Source organism: Telopea speciosissima, chromosome 3 (assembly GCF_018873765.1).
Source record: "Telopea speciosissima isolate NSW1024214 ecotype Mountain lineage chromosome 3, Tspe_v1, whole genome shotgun sequence".
Taxonomy (NCBI): Eukaryota; Viridiplantae; Streptophyta; class Magnoliopsida; order Proteales; family Proteaceae; genus Telopea; species Telopea speciosissima.
Window position 1 is genome coordinate 63626554 of NC_057918.1, and position 18500 is coordinate 63645053.

Sequence of the window (18500 nt, forward strand, 5' to 3'; positions counted from 1 at the left end):
ACGATTCATTCTTAGTCCACCTCTACAGATGGATGATGATGAGTTGCCGCAGGTAATGGTCGTCAGAGATGGAATTGCCGCACTTGATTGTCGTTGGAGTTGGAACAGCAAACGGTAATAAAATGCTCCAATGGTAAGATTAGGGAAGAAGATGGAATGAGAGTTTTTTATTTAAATAACTAAGTGGGTAAAATGGACATTTCAACTTTGGGTGCTAACTGTGCTTAATGTCATGGTGAAGGTTGATATTTTGACATTGTTTGGAGTGTCCGTGATATTTGATATACTTAAAGGGGGTGTCTGTGAATTTTTTCAAAAAAAAATATAAGGGAAAAGGAATGCTAACTGATTATTGGGCATGACGCGTACCTACACCCAGACATAGCCCAACGTGAAAGACTGGCGCACTGGGGTACGCCGGTCTTTTCGTGCTGGGTTGTGTCTGGGCGCAGGTACATGCTGAGGCACAACACCAGTTAGCGTCTTTTCTCCCAAAATATAAATATCATATCGATAGCTCTAATACCAAAAAATTAATTTATCCCCTCATCCAAAATAGAATCTTATGTACAATTGGAATTTTTTTCTATATAATATATAGAGAAAAATAAAGCTAACCAATCGCATAGTAAGCGTGGTTCCTGGACCTAGACGCAAACCAATGCCTTTGTGCGTAAAAAGACTGTTCAATCACCAGTCAATTTGAATTCAAAGCAATGCTTTTGTGCTGGTGCGGGGACAAGTGGAGAACACAACCGGGTAGCCTTCTCTTCCCCATAATATATGTTCAACAACCCAACAAGGAATAGCTGCCCGTAAGCCCTGGACCTATGATTCTAAGACCGTGATTAGTTGGCTTCATTGCATTGGCGAAATCACACCATGGTTTGAAGAATGGGTATCGGATCGGCTGATTCGTATCAATATTGGTGGAAACCAATATCACATCTGAGTGATCCTGTATCGGTGGATTAGTATTGTAGGGGTAAAAATGTAAACAAAAATCAAATTTTATTAAAGCAAACATGACCAATCCAAACCAATACGGCCGATCCAGTTTGGCCGCTTACTAAAACCCTGATCAAACCACATTGTATATCACTTTTTTTTTCGGTAAAACATTGTATAACACTTAAAATATAAAGAATTTCGAGCTACTAATAAAGAAAGCTTCAAATCAAAAGTTTGTACCTTAACACAAAAAAAAATGACGTTTTCTTATAAAAAAAAAAAAAGTTTCAACGGTTTGGGTTTGTCCTCTTAAGCTTCTTTCCCCTTCTGGGTTTGTTTTCCCCTGTTCTCAATGAGTTCTGGTAATCCGATACCACAGCCATCGCCACCACCAACACCACGTGCCAGTTCAATCCAACCGGATCAAACGCTTGAAGCTTCCGCAATAACTTCTGCCGCCGTCGGATATACGCCGATCTCGCATTTACCGATTGATCTGTTCGTTCAAAAGAGGCATCAAGACCTTAAACGTGGCGAGTTGACGTTCACCGACTCTTCCGGCAATCTCGTGTTCAGGGTGGACGGAAATTGCTCCAAATCCACTCCCCGACCCAGGCGACTCTTGCTCGATGATTCAGGAAATCCTATCTTCTCTATCTTCCCCTGCGATGTAAGCTTTCCCTCTCTGTTAATTTTTCTGGCGATTTAAGAAAAAAAAAAAGTTCGATTAATCGACAGGAAAAAATGGAGATGCGGGGTATCGATCCCCGTACCTCTCGCATGCTAAGCGAGCGCTCTACCATCTGAGCTACATCCCCTGCTATGCTATGTTTTGCCCTTACGTTTTATATGAAGTATATGATGGTTGTAATTGTGATTGTGTTTTACTTGTTTGTAGGGAAGATGGCAAGGCTTTAAAGGGGAGAGTGAGGAGTGTAAGGACCTAGTGTTTAGGGTGCAGAGGACCTACTTCTCGCTTTTGACTACAGAGTTAGAGGTGTTCCTGCTTGATGAGAACTGGGGAGGTTCAACATCAGATTTCAAGATCAGAGGTTGCCCCTTTCAAAGGTCTTCCACCATCTACAAAGGAAATTCCATTATTGCAGAGGTAATGACTATGCAATACTCCCCCCCCCCCCCTCTCCCCCTCCAACCGACTTGATTTTATTTCTTTGATTGTTTACATATGTAGTCCTAGCGCTTTGGATGTGGTATTCACATTGCTCAAAACCTTGGAGCTTCTTTAGTAATTTCTAATTAACAGTGCATAACACAGTCACAGAATCATTAAGACAGCAGACAGAGAATTCTATGTAGAAATAATGAACCCAATACTTGACTTGAGAAGGAGCCGAACCCCAGATCCTTAAGCTGAAACTCAGTAAGTTATTCACTTCAGGTTGCATTGCTGTAGGTTGGGTAGGTTAGCTTTACATATTACACAATTAATGTTATTTAAATTAGGGAGTCAAATAAAAATGCTTCTGCATTCTTATCAAGGTTCCAATTTTGCTGTCAAGAATATTTTGTTTCCTTGCTGTCTAGATATGGTTCCTCTCTCACTAAAATGGAAGATATAAATTCCGGAGCAGTGGATTATATTGTGCAGCTTTTCAGGCCCTCTGTTGCTCACTCTAGATTCTATTCTGGAAGGCCTTCTCAACAAATCCATTCCCCCCCTTCCTCCAAGCTATCCTTCAGACTATCTCGTCGAAGTCTGAAATTCTCTCTGTTGTTCACTCTTACAAGGCTAACAGAGCCCCTAGTCCAGATTGGTTCAGTATGGGGTTTATTCTGCGTATTGGGACTGATGGTTTTGGGAATTGTGACTTGTGTCTATGAGACACAGCCCACCTTTATTTATAATAGCACTAATGGAGTACAAACACAATAAAATCCCTAGGGCAACACAAGATATAAACCCTATGGACAATTAACCCTTGAACCCCATATTACAACACTCCCCCTCAAGTTGGTGCATGGATGTCACACATGCCCAACTCGCACACAAGAGGACAAAACACTTTAGTACTCAATCCCTTAGTAAAAACATTAGCAAGCTGGTCTTCAGATTTGACAAATGGAGTGCAAATCAGCCCTTGTTCTAGCTTTTCTTTGATGAAATGGCGGTCAATCTTTACATGCTTGGTGCAATCATGCTGGACTAGATTGTGGGTAATACTAATGGCAGACTTGTTGTCACATTAAAGCATCATAGGTATAGATGTAGGAACAGCCAAGCCTTTCAAGAGTCCCTGAAGCCACATTAATTCACAGATACCATGGGACATAGCACGAAACTCCGCTTCAGCACTGGATCTTGCAACAACTGTCTATTTCTTTCTTTGCCAAGTAACAAGGTTACCTCCAACAAAAGTGCAGTAATTGGATGTAGATCGTCGACCATTAAGAGAGATGGTCCAGTCAGAATCAGTTAAGGCTTCCACCCGCAGGTGATCAAAGGGAGAGAAAAGAATACCCTTTCCTGGAGCAGACTTTATATATCTCAATATACACATCACAGCTTCCCAATGTGATGTGTAAGGATCATGCATGTATTAGCTAACCATGCTAACCGTAAAGGCTATGTCTGGTCGAGTATGGGAGAGATAGATCAACTTCCCAACCAACCGTTGATACTGCCCTTTATCCTCAGGATCTCCAGTCTTGCTAGATAGCCAGACATTTGCTTCTAGAGGAGTTTCTGAAGGTTTACACCCTAACATGCCCTTTCAGATAACAAATCCAAAGTGTATTTCCATTGAGAGAGGAACTCCCCTTTGGTAGAATGAGCAACTTACCTCAATTTATTGAGGTCCTTGATCTCAAATTCCTTCCCAAGACGTGATTTGAGACGAATAATCTCCTCGGTGTCACTGCTTGTAACCACAATATTGTCCTCACAGACAATAAGAATTGCAATCTTGGATCCAGATCGCTTGATGAAGAGGGTGTGATCAACATTGCTTGAGTATAACCAAAAGATACCATCGCACAATGAAATCTCCCAAACCAAGCTCAAGGGGACTGCTTTAATCCGTATAGGGTACGTTTCAGCTTGCATACCTTCCAATGAGTCCTCTGAGTAGCGAAGCTAGGAGAAATATCCAGGTATACTTCTTCTAGTTCACCATGGATTTTTACGTCTAGTTGCTGCAATTCCCATCCAAGGTTAATTGCACATGACAAGATCACACAGATAGTGTTCATCTTTGCAACCGGAGCAAAGATCTCCTCGTAATCAAGCCCATAGATCTACGTGAACCCCCTAGCAACCAACCTGGCCTTGTATCGATCCACAATGCCATAAACATTTTGTTTTACTGCAAATATCCACTTGCAACTTATAGTCTTCTTCTTCTGAGGAAGATGAACTAAGTTCCAACCAAGTACTGTTCTTTTCCAAAGCCTGCATTTCTTCAATCATAGCTGCCTTCCACCGTGAATCTTGAAGTGCTTCCTGCCAATTCTTAGGAAGAGAGACAGAGGACAAGGAAGAAACAAAAGCATGGTATGATGGAGAAAGAGAAAAACCACTTGAGAAATAAGGTGTTGCGTACAAGTTCTAACCCCTTTCCGGACAGCAATGGGAAGATCTAGAGAAGGATCTAAAATAATAGGAAAAGGAGACTTATGAGAGAAATTACCAAGAGATAGTGGATCTGATGCAGGAGGATCTGGTTGACCGGGTAGAGTCGGTGTAGCTGTGATGGTGTCTATTTGCTTCCCACGAGCTCGACGAGTATAAACAATGGGAGCTGGAATGATGACAATAGACATGAGGCTCCCCCTGGACAGGATGGTTATCAACAAGAGAAGGCATATCAGGCATATTGACTGGGTAGAGTTGGTGCAGCTGTGATGGTGTCTATTTGCTTCCCACGAGCTCGACGGGTATAAACAATGGGATATGGAATGACGACAATAGACTGAGGATCCCCTGGACAGGATGGTTATCAGGCATATCAGGCATATCATCATCACCAACCCATGGAGAATCTCCCCATTAATGAGATGCCGGAGAAAAATAGGGTGCACCTCATTAAAAATTACATCGATAGTCACATAAATGCGGCGGGATGGAGGATGGTAACATCTGTAGGCCTTCTGTGTAGGAGAATATCCCATGAACACATACTTCAATCCTTGTAGTTCCAATTTACTTGGATGCTGGTGGTTCCTTGCATGGCTCACATAACCAAATACCTTTGGTGGAATAAGAAAGGTATCTGACCCCTGAAGAGGGGACTGAAAATTCAAAATGTGAGTAGGCATGTGGTTGATCACGTAAGTAGCAGTTAAGACAGCCTCGCTCCAATATTGTGGTGGAACATTCATTAAGGGTGTCAAACGGTGCAGTTCAGGTTTGGTGCACATTTTGCAAGGTAGAAACCAAAACCGCACCGAATAAGAATCACCCCAATTCAGAATCATTTTATATGCGGTGTGGTTTTAGCGGTTTCTATTCGGTTTTCGTTATCCGGTTTACATGCGGTTTGTAATATCGGTTTCACCTTTGTACCCTTTAATATCATTATCCATATCCTTGTTATGTGGGATAAATTATATTGTTTCATAAACATCTAAGTCTAGGCAAAGTTCACTTAGACAGGCTAGTTGCAATGATAATTTTAAATGACTACTTAAGGCCGTAAAGTACCGCAAGAGAAACCAACCTAAGGACATCACCATTCATACCCCACTCAATTCATTAACAAAGTCCACTAAGACATGCTCGTACTAAAACCTTCCGTCCTTTCATGAATTTGGCACTCAAAGTGAAATTCAAAAAAATTTCAGTAAGGAGTCCTAATAATTTAGAGTGAGTAACCCCATTCTTAAACAAATAAGAATATTCCTAATCTCTTTTCTACCCGGTTTTTATTCGGTTAACCGATAGTTTTCCGGTTATGAAGCGAACCGAACCGGTAATAGAACCTATGAAATCACAATCGTGTCGTTTTTATACGGTGCGGTTCGGTTCAATCGTAAACGGTCGGTTCCGGTTCCGACATTCGGTTTCGGTTCCATTTTGACAGCCTTTATATTCATTTCAAACATAAGAGAGTGTGCCACCTCCAATAAATTCCAGTTCATGTGTTCAACTACCACATTTTGGGCGGGAGAGTCAACACAACTTGTTTGGTGAATGATACCTTGTGCTACAAGATATGTCTTGGATGCACCATCCTTATACTCTAGCCCATTATCAATACGGAGAATTTTAATCTGGGCATTAAACTGGGTGCGAACAAGGTTTTGAAACAATTGAAAGTAGGAAATGCATAAGATAAAGCCAAGTAACATGGGTGTGACAATCTATAAAAGAAACAAACCATTTATAGCCAGAGATAGAGGTAAAACGGGCAGGGTCCCACACATTCGAATGGATTAACATAAATGGAGAAACACTTCAAATATTTAAACTAGGATAAATCCATGGATGGGAGGCAGCAGATGCACAATGACTAGCAAAATAAATACCTGAAGATGCAGAAGCCGAAGGTACCAAAGTGGAGGAAGTAGCGGAAACATTATTAGCAGAGGCAGAAGAATCAATTTGGTTACCAAATGGCGGAGAAGTGTAGTAAGCTCATCTTGAGAAGTGGCAGGAGCAACACTAGGTGGAGGATCAGCAGCATCAGTCTCAGTATGGTGTGCAGAGGATTTCCCTGTCCACGTCCTTTGTTAGAAATGGAAGAAGCAGTGGGACATCCATGAAGCTTCCAACAAAATTCCTTAGTAAGCCTTTCTTTACCACAATAATCACACTGGAATCAATTTGGTTACCAAATGGCAGAGAAGTGTAGTAAGCTCATCTTGAGAAGTGGCAGGAGCAACACTAGGTGGAGGATCAGCAGCATCAGTCTCAGTATGGTGTGCAGAGGATTTCCCCGTCCACGTCCTTTGTTAGAAGTGGAAGAAGCAGTGGGACATCCATGAAGCTTGCAACAAAATTCCTTAGTAAGCCTTTCTTTACCACAATAATCACACCGGATGGGTTCTCGATTAGTAGCAGAACGATCATTGGGACAAGAAGCCCCACCTTTAGGCTGCAGGGGAGAACCAGAAAAAAAAGCCGATCAGTCCTGGGAGGGAGGCGGCAACATGGCAGCTCTACGGCTGTCCTCAAGATGAACCAGAGAATAAGCCTGCTCCAGAGTACAAAAGGGATCCCAGATAAGTACTTGAGCACGGATCGGATCATTCTCAACGTTAAGGCCAGCCAGGAAATCATATACTTGGAATTTATCTTCCCTTTTCTGAAACGCAATAACATCAGCAGGTGTAGAGGCCTGAGACGCATCATAAAAGTCCAACTCCTGCAACAAGCTATGCAGCTCAGAATAATACTGGGATAGGCTGAGTTCCTTCTGCTTGGTCTCATTAAGTTTCTTGCGCAGTTCATAGACCTGGGCGTCATTCCCAACCTGTGAATAGGTTTCCTGAGCCGCCTTCCAAATTTTTGCAACAGTGTCCAATAAGAGATGTCCCCGAGCAAGGTGGGGTTGCATAATACTGAGGAGGTATGACATAACTAGAGAATTTGCAGAACCTCACTTTTCTTGATCAGCACCTTCAGTGGTGGGTTTCACTTTTGTACTAGTGAGATAACCCAAATACCAGTGGAAGTCTATGGCAAGATAGCAGGATGGCGACCACATCAAATAATTGCTTCCGGCGAAATGAATGGAGCAAATAGGGAAGGCTGCTGTGTAATTGCCCCTTGTCTTATTCTCAAAAGCATTTAATGCATTTTTTTCAATGAGGGTAAATCTCTCATTCACATAAGAACTGCATTAATTGTCACATTAAATGATTTTCAATTTCTGCAAAACCTTTTTTACCCCTGCATTAAGTATTGCATTAAATAATATTTGGGAATAAAAAATGAGCAAAAAAGTAAGGTTACAAATCTATTGACACCTCCAGAAAATCCATTTATATACATGCATATGTATTTGCCATTGGGGTCGAAAAGTAAATAGTTTAGAGAGAGGGGGTAATGCAGGCTGGTATCCAACTTTCAACAGCCTATTATTAGAGAATAATGGATCCCAATCTGCTCACAGGAATAAATACGAATAAGTATTGATAGGTATCATATCGTTTGATGCCTTGTTTCATGTTTGGGTGTCGAGGAGGATGATGATCAGCTTGCATCCTGTTTCAAATTGGGATTAAGGCCGGACATCTGGGACATGATTGGTGGTGTTGACATTTTTGACTTGCAGGTTTATTTCTAGAAGGTCCTATGAGCAGAGGAGTTACTAAAGCTTCCTATGACACAATTTGTCTTTCAAGCCGTGGAAGATAACAGAAGGTTTACAGGGAGTGTTGTCTTGGATTGGCCTATAGGTTGTGCTACTACTACTACCTACGGACGACCCTTTGGTACTGCTACGGATACCGACAACAAAGGGAAGGCACCTATGGATAATAGTCCTCAACACTCAATGCTTTAGTTGTCAAGAGTATGGACATGTTGCAAAATTCTGTCTTATGTGACCGAAGTTCAATGCCATGGTTTCTAGTACATCATTGAGGAGGAGGATGAAGCGGAGGTAAACAAGCCATACCCACCTGATGATGATGATGAATCTAGGGTTATGAAGGTGGTGAGGATAAACAAGGTGTCAACCTTGTATGTCTTGACACTATCACTGACATTAAGGAAGAGAACGACAATAAAGAAGACAATGGGCTTGGTACTACTACAGAGATTGAGGTAGAGGTTTACAGAAACACCCTTTACAATTGAGATTGTTCCTGAGTTGGAGCACATCAAATTTGTGATTCCACCCAAGTTCTTTGAGGAGAGAGAGCCACGCCTTGGGGATTTTATTCCTAGCTATTGTGAGTGGCAAGAATACTGTTTTGTGCTAAAGTTGGGCGTGCACCACATCAAGCTTATCCCTAGACTTACTAAAACTCGAGGACATTTTTCCAAGCCCCACAGGCGCAGTTTGGCAAAACAAGTCCATATTCTAGTTTCTTTTCTATTAAGCACATGTTCTGATTATAATTTCTGCCAATGTTATGGCCTGCAACCAACATGTTTTAGAAGATCTTTTTGAGATAAATCTATGCAGCATCTAGAGGGTAAGGTTTAGTAGATTGTGTGGGCCCCATTTAGATACTTGCATGGAGAGTATTTTCTGAAGCTGGGTAGCTGCCTTGTGTGGAGAAGAGCTTCTAGCATAGTTCAAGATCTCATCTCGTCTCGCCATTTCGGGCAGGTCGAGATTTCTGAAATATCCGAAATTTCGCCTAAATATGGTATTTTTTCTGTCATATTTCGGCAGTCCATCTCGGTGGGTTTTGGCCATATTAAGGCCTGATACTTCATGTATACCCTTATTTAAGCTAAATACACACATTTAGACCTTCATATTGCAAAAAAATAAACTCAAAGTGGTGTTTTGGATTTGCACCCTTGATTGATAGTATACGGTCGGACCCTGATATATAAATAGTTAAATACACATTGTTTCAGTAATATACCAAAATTTCGTCAATTTCGACGAAATTTCACGAAACATACCGAAATATCACGAAATATACCGAAATTTGGACTTTTTCATTTCGTATGGTCATCTCGTCTCGGCAGTGTCGAGATATCCGAAATATACCGAAATATCGGCGATATATCGTGAGATTTTGAACCATGGCTTCTAGTAGGAGTTGTTGGATTGTCTCTAAGCAAAGATCCTATGTAGTTTCTATTTTGTGTTAGCATTAATTAGTTTCTATTTTTTTTGTAACTTAGTTACTAATTAGGAGTTGTCTTTTCTGAGTTTTCCTGTCTAGTTCTCTTTCATGTAATAGCTTATTATAGGATTCCATTCTATCTAGAGGACTCTACTCTCTTTCTTTTTCCTTTTCTTTTTTTTTTTTTTTTTTTGGGGGGGGGGGGGAGGTGTTAGTTTGCAATAGTTGCTGGAATTATAAATAAGAGTGAAGAGAGATACTCCCAACGATTTGGACTTTTGAAAATTTTGTTTGCTCTCTTGTTAGATGGCTGCTACTGTGGTGAAACAGCAGCCCCCTTTAATGGTGAATCTAAGGATTGATTAGTGATGAATCCCAATCACAGGCCATAGGTGGTGAAGCCTTGGTCATATCCCCTTTCCTCTCTTCTTCTTCCTCTTCCTCCTTTACTCTTCCTATTTTCCTGCATATCCGTAGATTGTGTGGGATGTTATTGCTGCAACTTGGACTGATGTTTGAAGGTAGAAACTAGACATCAGTCCTTCCATTACTGCTGTCAAGGATTCTCCCATGTTTCATCAGCAAATTCTGTCGATTCCACAAAGGTGCAGCAGCTTGCGGTTCTGGTTTCCTTCTCAGTTCTGTCCTCAAGTTATTACTGCTGTAACTGTGATTCCAACCCTTTGACTGGTCTCAAACTTGTTGAGTTTATTCACTCTTACCTTACATTCCATCAACTTGAGTTTGAGGTCCATCAGAGTTGCTGATCTGTAGTTATTTTAGTTAAGAAATAAAGGGTTACATCACCCCTTTCCTTCTTCGGCTGCCAAAGTTCAAGTCTTTCCTACTAATTTAGCGTTCTTCTAAGTGTCTATTTTCTGTCTACCCCTAGTACTTCTCATCTAACCATTTGATTCCTAAATATTCTAATCGATTGTACAGCAGGTTTAGACCAGCCTTTGACTAGATTTTGAGTCCCATCCCATGACTCGTATCTCACTTTCTATTTTCTGAGCTATTGATTCCTAAGCTTAGAACACTCTGATTCTGTCATGTGGCAAGTTCTATTATTAAAATCTAGTTTTAATTACTAGAACACATCACTTGGAGTGTATGAATATCATCTTTCATTGAAACTAATTAGTCCTAGATATATTGTTCAACTTCCATGATGAAGAGCTTCAAGTTCAGCTCTTATATCAAGTCGATGCAGTTTCGATGAGATCTAACAAATCTTATTGGCTTGCGAGTAATGGACTCACTTATTAATGGAAGAGATCCCGATCTAATCGCTAGATAGAACAGTCAGATTTTAAAGAATAACTATTGGTTTAGAAATTAATTTTCAAAATACAACAACAACAACTCAATGGGGTCGGCTACATGGATCCTTACCCTCCAATCAGCTCTATTCGAGGTCATACTTGATACAAGGTCTAAGCTATGCATGTCTTTCCTCACCACTTCTCCTAGAGTCATTTTATGTTTGCCCCTTGCTCTTTTAGGTCCTTCAATCTGAATCAAATCACTCCTCCGTACTAGAGCATCTAAAGGCCTCCGTTGAACATTGCCATGCCATCTGCCATCTCAAACGAATTTTTCATAGCTTGTCATGTATTGGAGTTACTCCCAAATCAACTCTCGTTGGATCATTCCTTTATCCTTCCTAGTTTTGTCACACGTCCATCTCAACATCCTCATCTCAGCTACACTAAGTTTATCTATATGATGCTTCTTCACTGCCCAATATTCCGCACCATACATCACAGCTGGTGGTATGATGTCCTATAAAATTATCCTTGTAAGTTTTAAAGGATACGTCGATCACACAATACTCCAGACACACCTCTCCATTTCACCCATCTTATTTTAATTCTTCGTGAAACATCATCCTCTATATCACCTTCTTTATTTATGATTGAGCCTAGATACCTAAGAGCTGATTTGGTATGATTTTGATTCCAATTTCAGATTGATTTCGCTGAAAGTCAACAAATAGATTTTTGGTCAAGAAATTGAAATTGTTTTGGTTGCATCAATTTGAAATATTTCAAGTATAAGAAATCCATTTGGTAGTTCAATTTTGGAGAATAGATTCTCTCTTGATCTGGACCTATCATATGTATAATGCCCACTTGGGCTTAGTAAAAAAAAAACAGATTCTGTTTCAAATATGTAAGGCCCAAGCCTATATAGTGTTAAGGTGTGGGTGAAGAGATACTTCCCCTTCACCCTTCTTCCTTTTGTAAAACAGTACACGATTAGAAAGATACTATATAATGGACAACGTTGGCACCCGTGGACTAAGAAGCTAGCCTCCTCTTCTCTCAATCTCACACAAACTCAGTGCACGAGCTCATGGTGGTCGTGGAGGACACAGACACAACTGAGGAGGAGTAGGAGATAGGAGGGATAGGGATTTATCCATATTCCATCGAGTACTTCTTATTCTTCCTCATGTCTTGTACGTCTATGCTCAGTTATAGCTAAGATGCGAAACATGGGGAGTTCTGTCTCTGCTAGAGGCGCCACAGCCATCGTAGGCGTGGTACCAAAGCTTGGCTGCTCTATTGCCCGCAAGTTCTTCCAAGAAGGCCTCACCTCTGCCATTCTCTCCTGTGACCTTGGTCCTTGCTATCCTCCACTCTGTTGCAGGCTCCATCTTCTTTGAAGTTGAAACTTTGGGACCCAATTATGACAATCTTTATATTTATATCTGTATTGTAGGAAGACTGTCATGATACATGGACGAGATTGCTAGAGAAGTGAAAGCTCAGGTATTTGCGTGCCACATCGACTGCTTCGACTCTCAAAGCGTGAGAGAGGCATTTGAGGGCATTCTGTCCTTGTTTTCATGGAGGTTTACAACACATACCAGCCAGTCTCATTGCAACCTGCCAGCATTACATCTTCGTCGATTCATTCCAGAAGTCCAAAATCGATACATATCGGCCGATACGATACGATACGATACGATACGATACGATACGATACGATACCTATCAATATTTAAATCCCTGCTCCTAAGCAAGTAAATAGCTTCTTTTGTGGATCTTCTTGGCATAAAACCAAATTGGTTCTCCGTAATAATAGTTTCTTGTCTCAGGCGAGTTTCAATAACTCTCTCTCTTTGTCTCTCATAATTCTCAAAATAAAAACCAGAAATAAAATATCCCTATTTATTTGTCGCAACTCAAAAGAAAAGGCACAATAAGATAGAAAATGGAGAAAAATACAAGATAAGAAGGGTTAGAGAGGACCACTTTAACTCTGGGTGTCTTGGGGGACTCACTCACCAGTAGAGGACCTCAAACTCATGATGGGGCTCACCATGATACAACCACAAGATCCAAAACTACAAATTAGCAACTCTACCTTCTACAAGACAAAAGATACATATATAGGGGAAGGGAAAAATCCATTGGCTTAAAGAAATTGGAAAAGCGCCTCATTGAAGTAGAGCCGTTGGAAACATGTTGGAAAGAGTGCATTTGAAAAAAGAGCCATTGCTTGAAAATGACGTTGGAAGAGAGAAAGTGGAGTGTGCATTAAATATTCATCATCATGACTACATTACTCTCTGTCTGTCTATCAATCTATCCATCTATTTGGAGAAATCTCAATTTCTGAGTTTCTATCTCTAACTAATATCATACCTTCATTTTCTAGTCTTTTTGTGATCCATTTCTATGCATTTTTATGCTTGTAGATTCTACTTCCTCTTGGTGTTGAACTTTATCATAATTTCACATATGTTAGAGCGATGTTCATTTGCAAGGTGCAAATTCTTATACTTGGCTGTTACTTATAAGCTCATGCTTTCTCCACTGAGCCTTTTCTTTAAATAGCAATGCTAGGAGGCCAGCAAGGTACGCTACCAAGTTGACCTCTTTCTGTGATTGGTCTGCTTTCTTAGTTTGATAATTGATATGGACTTACTAGTCAGCCTATGCTTTACTATTATTTTTTTTTTTGGGTGGGTGGGAGGAGGAGGGGGGGGGGAATCCAAGTGTATGGACCTTGGGGCCCTCTAAATGTTCTTCTCAATGAAATCGTTACCATCTATCTCTATATATAAAAGTACACCTAAATGAACCTAGCTCTTGATGTGCTGCAGTTGGAGTAGTCACTTAGCTAATGAAGTCCAAGTAATTTTCTTTCATTTAGTCTCTTATTTTTTGGTGTATTCCATATCCATGTCAACCAAAGTCGCTTAGATTATTCTTTGTTTTGGATGCTGAGAAGTAATAGACCTGTTGAAATTTTTTGCAGACGAGTCTTCTGTACAAGCTTAGGAAAGTTATTGTTGGGAGGCGCAGATTTAAGCTGACAATATTCCCTGGATTTGTTGATCATGCTTTGATTGCGGCTTTGGTTGTAATATATTTTGATGGGAGAAAATGACAGGTAACTCAATTACATATGGATAAATCTGTTTGTAACCAATTTGGTTCCACACTTCCACTTGGGGGCACTGCCTCCTGCCCTTCACTCTTCAAACCCAATTCAGAACAGGCCGCGGGACACATGCCCTGTTTTCGATGTTCTATCAGACCTGAAGTCACAAGGCCGGTTGTTGTCTTGTCACTGGATATGCAAATGCAGTTCCCATACAGAGATAATTTAAGCCTGAAATCAAATGCCCTTCCCTAACATTGGAACCATATTAATTCAGGGAATATTTGGTGTTTCATTTCTTGAATTAGCCCTGTATGAGCTTTTAGGAGGATCTTAAAATCTTTGAAAACTTTCTTCCTTTCGTCATAGCCCATTCTCTTATACTCCAAGACAATATTTTTAGCTTCACTGAAAATTTTTTTGGAGCCCTTCTGACATTGGAGTTGGAAACCTGTTATTCTTCACACAGAATTTAAAGTTCTACCTTTCAAAATTTGGAGCATTTCTTTGTTTCTTACTCAACGCCTTCAAAATACCCCTTCTCTGGAAAAACTTCATCCACTCTCAGTCTAATTTCTTCATTTGAGCCTTCTCAAGTTCTGCTTGCGAGTTGTTTTCATGTTTCTTTTTGAACATTAAAAAAGAAAAAAAATTAAGAAAGTTGAGGGTATGTTCAACAAATCCAGGGAATATTGTCACCTTAACCATAGCAATCACCCTACGCCCATAGTCTTAAGGTTATTTGAAAAACCTGCATTTGAAAAATAAAATAAAATACAATGCATAGGCAACAAGAATGCTAGAACCGAAGAGTTACCTAATTTACCTGTTGGAGGTGGATTTCTTGTGATTTTCAAACTTAGTACCTGAGGAAGTAGTTAATCCTTCACCTGGATAACTTCTCCCATTTTGGCTTAGATTTTGTGGTTTTGGGTTGGTCCGAATCTGGAATGTGATACCGATGATCATCTGTGTTATGTGGTTTTCTTGCCGGGAGGGGTGACAATTTTCAGCGTCTACACTCCCCCAACAAAATCTTTAACACATGCAAGAGAAATAGGAATTTGCAAGATACTACAAACTTCAAGGTGAGGAAAAACATTACGCATCACATAAATATTCCAAGTACCTTGTGGATTTATCAAATCAGATATCCTGTGTTTTTGTTTTTGTTTTTTTTTTTTGGGAGGGGGGGGGGGGGTTGGGAACGGTATGAAAATCGGATACTCTGTAGAGATTAGTATTTGGAGACGGGGACTATTAATTATATACCTATTAAAAGAAGGGATCCAAGGATATTCCCAAATACGTGTATTTCTGTCATAACTTTAAGCAAGCTTTGTTTAAGCAAGTTTTTTCTTTTGATAATGCTTTGCCAAATAAGAGCGGAGCATGATTTGGTAGACACATCTAAAAATGATTCAGTATCAAAAAATATACTTTTAAGAAGAGTCGCCCATAATAACTGGGGTTCTGAATGATAAGGCAACCTAACTTTACAAGTAAAGCTAAGTTTTTTTATTTCTTATTCTTTAACCTCAGGTCACATTCAAGTTTAGGTTTGCAGATGCATTCCTAACTCACCCAATGCATCACTCTTTCTTTTCATTCTCTTTTTGAACCCAACAGTGGCTACACATCGCTCTATTCATCTCATCAAGAACTCCATCCAGAATATAAAAATGTGACTTGGGAGTAAAGAGGTGTTGCCATACCTATTAATTTGAGTAACACCTCTCTCCCTGCTGGAGAAAGCAACTGACTCTTCCAACTTGCTATCTTTGACAAAGATCTATCTTTTATTTGTCTTGATCTTACTAGTTTTGACCAAATAAACTGGTCTAATTTTAAAATTACCCAAAACTAAAAATAAGGGAGAGGAATAGACACACCACCAGCGTGTGGTAAACTAGCAGTGGACACTACAGGGGGGCATGAGATGGGGCATGGTTGCTACTTTGATGTTGTCAGCGCGTTTAAGGTGACAATTACGTATAAAAAAAGCAGTGCATTCTGGGATTACATTGGGCGAGTTAATCCAAGTGGGTAGAACCCTATTTCATGGAGGTAAAAGGGTTTTGATGATGGTTACCAAAAAAAAGGGTTTTGATGATGGAGATGGTTACCTTAAAGACCAGAGCACACATGCATTGAATGCTCTGCTTCAAGGAAGCTGTTGATTGTGGGATTACACATGTTGAGGTAATCCACATTTAGTGACTTACTAATTTTTTTTTTTTAACTATAAGATAGATGTTTGGGAAAATGCCTAAGTCATACTAGTGATGTAAGGAGGCAATGTAATCTGCTGGTTGATTCACCTCCTTCCACACATGCTTATATTCCATCGAAGAAAGAGAGTCCGCACTCGAATGGTGGATTTTGCTCTTCAACGACCGTAATGCTCAAAGATCTTTATTCTTTTCATTTAGCATGTCTCCAATCAATTTGGAATCTGACTGAATGGACACTTCATAGAAACCTTTTTTCATACATAAAGTCATACCTCGGAAGATAGCGTACAACTTCATAGAAAAGACTGGTCTATCTACACCAACACCTGCAAAAGCAATAATGGAGGAACATATAGCATCATGAATTTCTCAACATGTGAATATGTGGTATCACATGCGATACAGTTCAATAAGTGTTACAATTTTGCGCACATGATATAGAGTTACAAACTTAAGTTGTTGTCTACAGGAGACAATGAATCAGCTTAGCTTACTAACATAATGGAGATTTTAACTCAACTCAAAATTGAAACCTGGTTGAGAATGGTGGACCTTGTTTGGAATCGCTCAACCAAAAAACATGGTTCAAATTTGTGTCTACATATTAGAAGACAAGAGAGACCTCACATGAGAAAGACCAGTGAACAGCCCTTGATTTGTTCCTATCAACTCTAGTCTTACGAGCAGTTCCCTTGCTTTGAGTATGATTTCCTCCCTAGCATCCTTTCTCGTTTCAATCCAATGAATAATTGTCATATTCAAATAACTAAGAAGTTGGGATTGAGCTCCTCTCCTAGGTGCCCAACGCCCAGGAAGTACCGTTGGACTATGCCGTACACATTCCGATGATTGACTGGGCATGCACCGGGATGTGGGCGGCACAACCCAGCCCTTGGATACCCCCTCGACACTCCCTAAGCATTGGGTTCCTTGGAGAGGAGCCGGATCCAAGAATTTGTGGTTAGTATTAATTACATTTCGCGCGGTTTCTGAACTTTTGACAAAGATTTCAGTTTCAGCCTCCAAAACAAAATGATATGGATTACAAAATTTTTCATCTAGGTACATGTAAAAAAAAAAATAGAAATAAATTTAGAAGGATGGTGTAGGGGGACTCAAGCATAAAATACTTTACATTACATGTTTAAGCCATAATAATTCATTTTAAGCTATAATATATAGTATATACAAACATATAACCTTTATCAATATATCAATATTTCATTACAGACACTAGATTGAAATGGCTATTGAAAAAAATATACATTCAAATTAATGGTGAACTAATTAAAGAGGGTAGCATGTCGGTATCCTTTTGTTCCTGTACTTCTATCTATAACTAAAAGAATTATCTTATTGACACTTAAGGACTTGCTTGCTTTCTTTGCTGGATAGGGGTTTTCTTCACTCGTCCTAACCTGAGCGTTGTTTACGGATGACGGCCAGTGCTTATACAATAGAGAAAGGTCTATTTCGTTCATTGGGGGGCTTAGGTTTGTCGTAGGAATCTTTCTGGTTCCGATTTCCTCCTTCCCGGCCCTCTTGCTTAACATATTTATTTATTTATTAACTCAAATAAGTTGTAACTTTATAATTTTTTTTGCCCTTTTTATATGACACATTTTTTTCCAATGAAGGGAAATAATATCATTTCTCCTTATGCGTACTTGAAAATTGTGTATGACAAAGACAACTTTTGATAATGACATATCACTTTCAAATTATTTTTGAAAACCTTTTTATACCTCTATCTCAAAGAACTTTTAAGAATAAGATAAGGAGCAATTAAAAAGTGTCAAGTTTTAAATACATTTTTATAGATGTCATGCGGACACTCCCATAACTAAAAACCTACAATGTTACATTTTTATAATCTACAAATGTTAGTAGTATAATACTGACATAGATAATAAGGGAATGTTAACCTGGACCACTCCGATTGTATATCTAGATCTCAGTCATTGATTCAGAATTTCATACAGGCCCAAGAACCACTGGGATGACTGGCCACCTCTACCCCTAGCTAGTAGCCATTGAAACTTCAATCCAAGTTCAAGCCTTACCAAGTTCAAACTTATTTACCAATAAAAAAAAAAGTTCAAACTTTATTTCTTTAGAGTGAATAAATAAATAAAGGGAGAAAGAAAGCTATCTAGGCACGTGCAATGCGCTGTCCTTGCACTCAGCCACAAGGGCACGCAAAAT

The 18500-nt window shown here is 39.8% G+C and overlaps 1 protein-coding gene and 1 non-coding gene across 2 annotated transcripts; one reads left to right on the forward strand and one right to left on the reverse strand.

Moving 5' to 3' along the window:
* Positions 1 to 1253: 1253 nt before the first annotated feature.
* LOC122653817 (protein LURP-one-related 7) lies at positions 1254 to 14082 on the forward strand. The gene is made up of 3 exons (XM_043847767.1): positions 1254 to 1621; positions 1850 to 2059; positions 13936 to 14082. Exons 1-3 carry the CDS (start codon positions 1304 to 1306, stop codon positions 14065 to 14067), a joined length of 660 nt encoding a protein of 219 aa, XP_043703702.1. The 5' UTR covers positions 1254 to 1303; the 3' UTR covers positions 14068 to 14082.
* Positions 1697 to 1769, reverse strand: TRNAA-AGC. Its single transcript has one exon. It is a non-coding gene; the product is annotated as a tRNA-Ala (tRNA).
* Positions 14083 to 18500: the final 4418 nt, after the last annotated feature.

What these genes read in the sequence shown, in the direction of transcription:
- LOC122653817 (XM_043847767.1), top strand. Translation starts at nt 1,304, where the DNA reads ATGAGTTCTGGTAATCCGATACCACAGCCATCGCCACCACCAACACCA. An exon ending in TCTCTATCTTCCCCTGCGAT is followed by an intron (nt 1,622 to 1,849) that starts GTAAGCTTTCCC and finishes ACTTGTTTGTAG; the next exon opens with GGAAGATGGCAAGGCTTTAA. An exon ending in GAAATTCCATTATTGCAGAG is followed by an intron (nt 2,060 to 13,935) that starts GTAATGACTATG and finishes AATTTTTTGCAG; the next exon opens with ACGAGTCTTCTGTACAAGCT.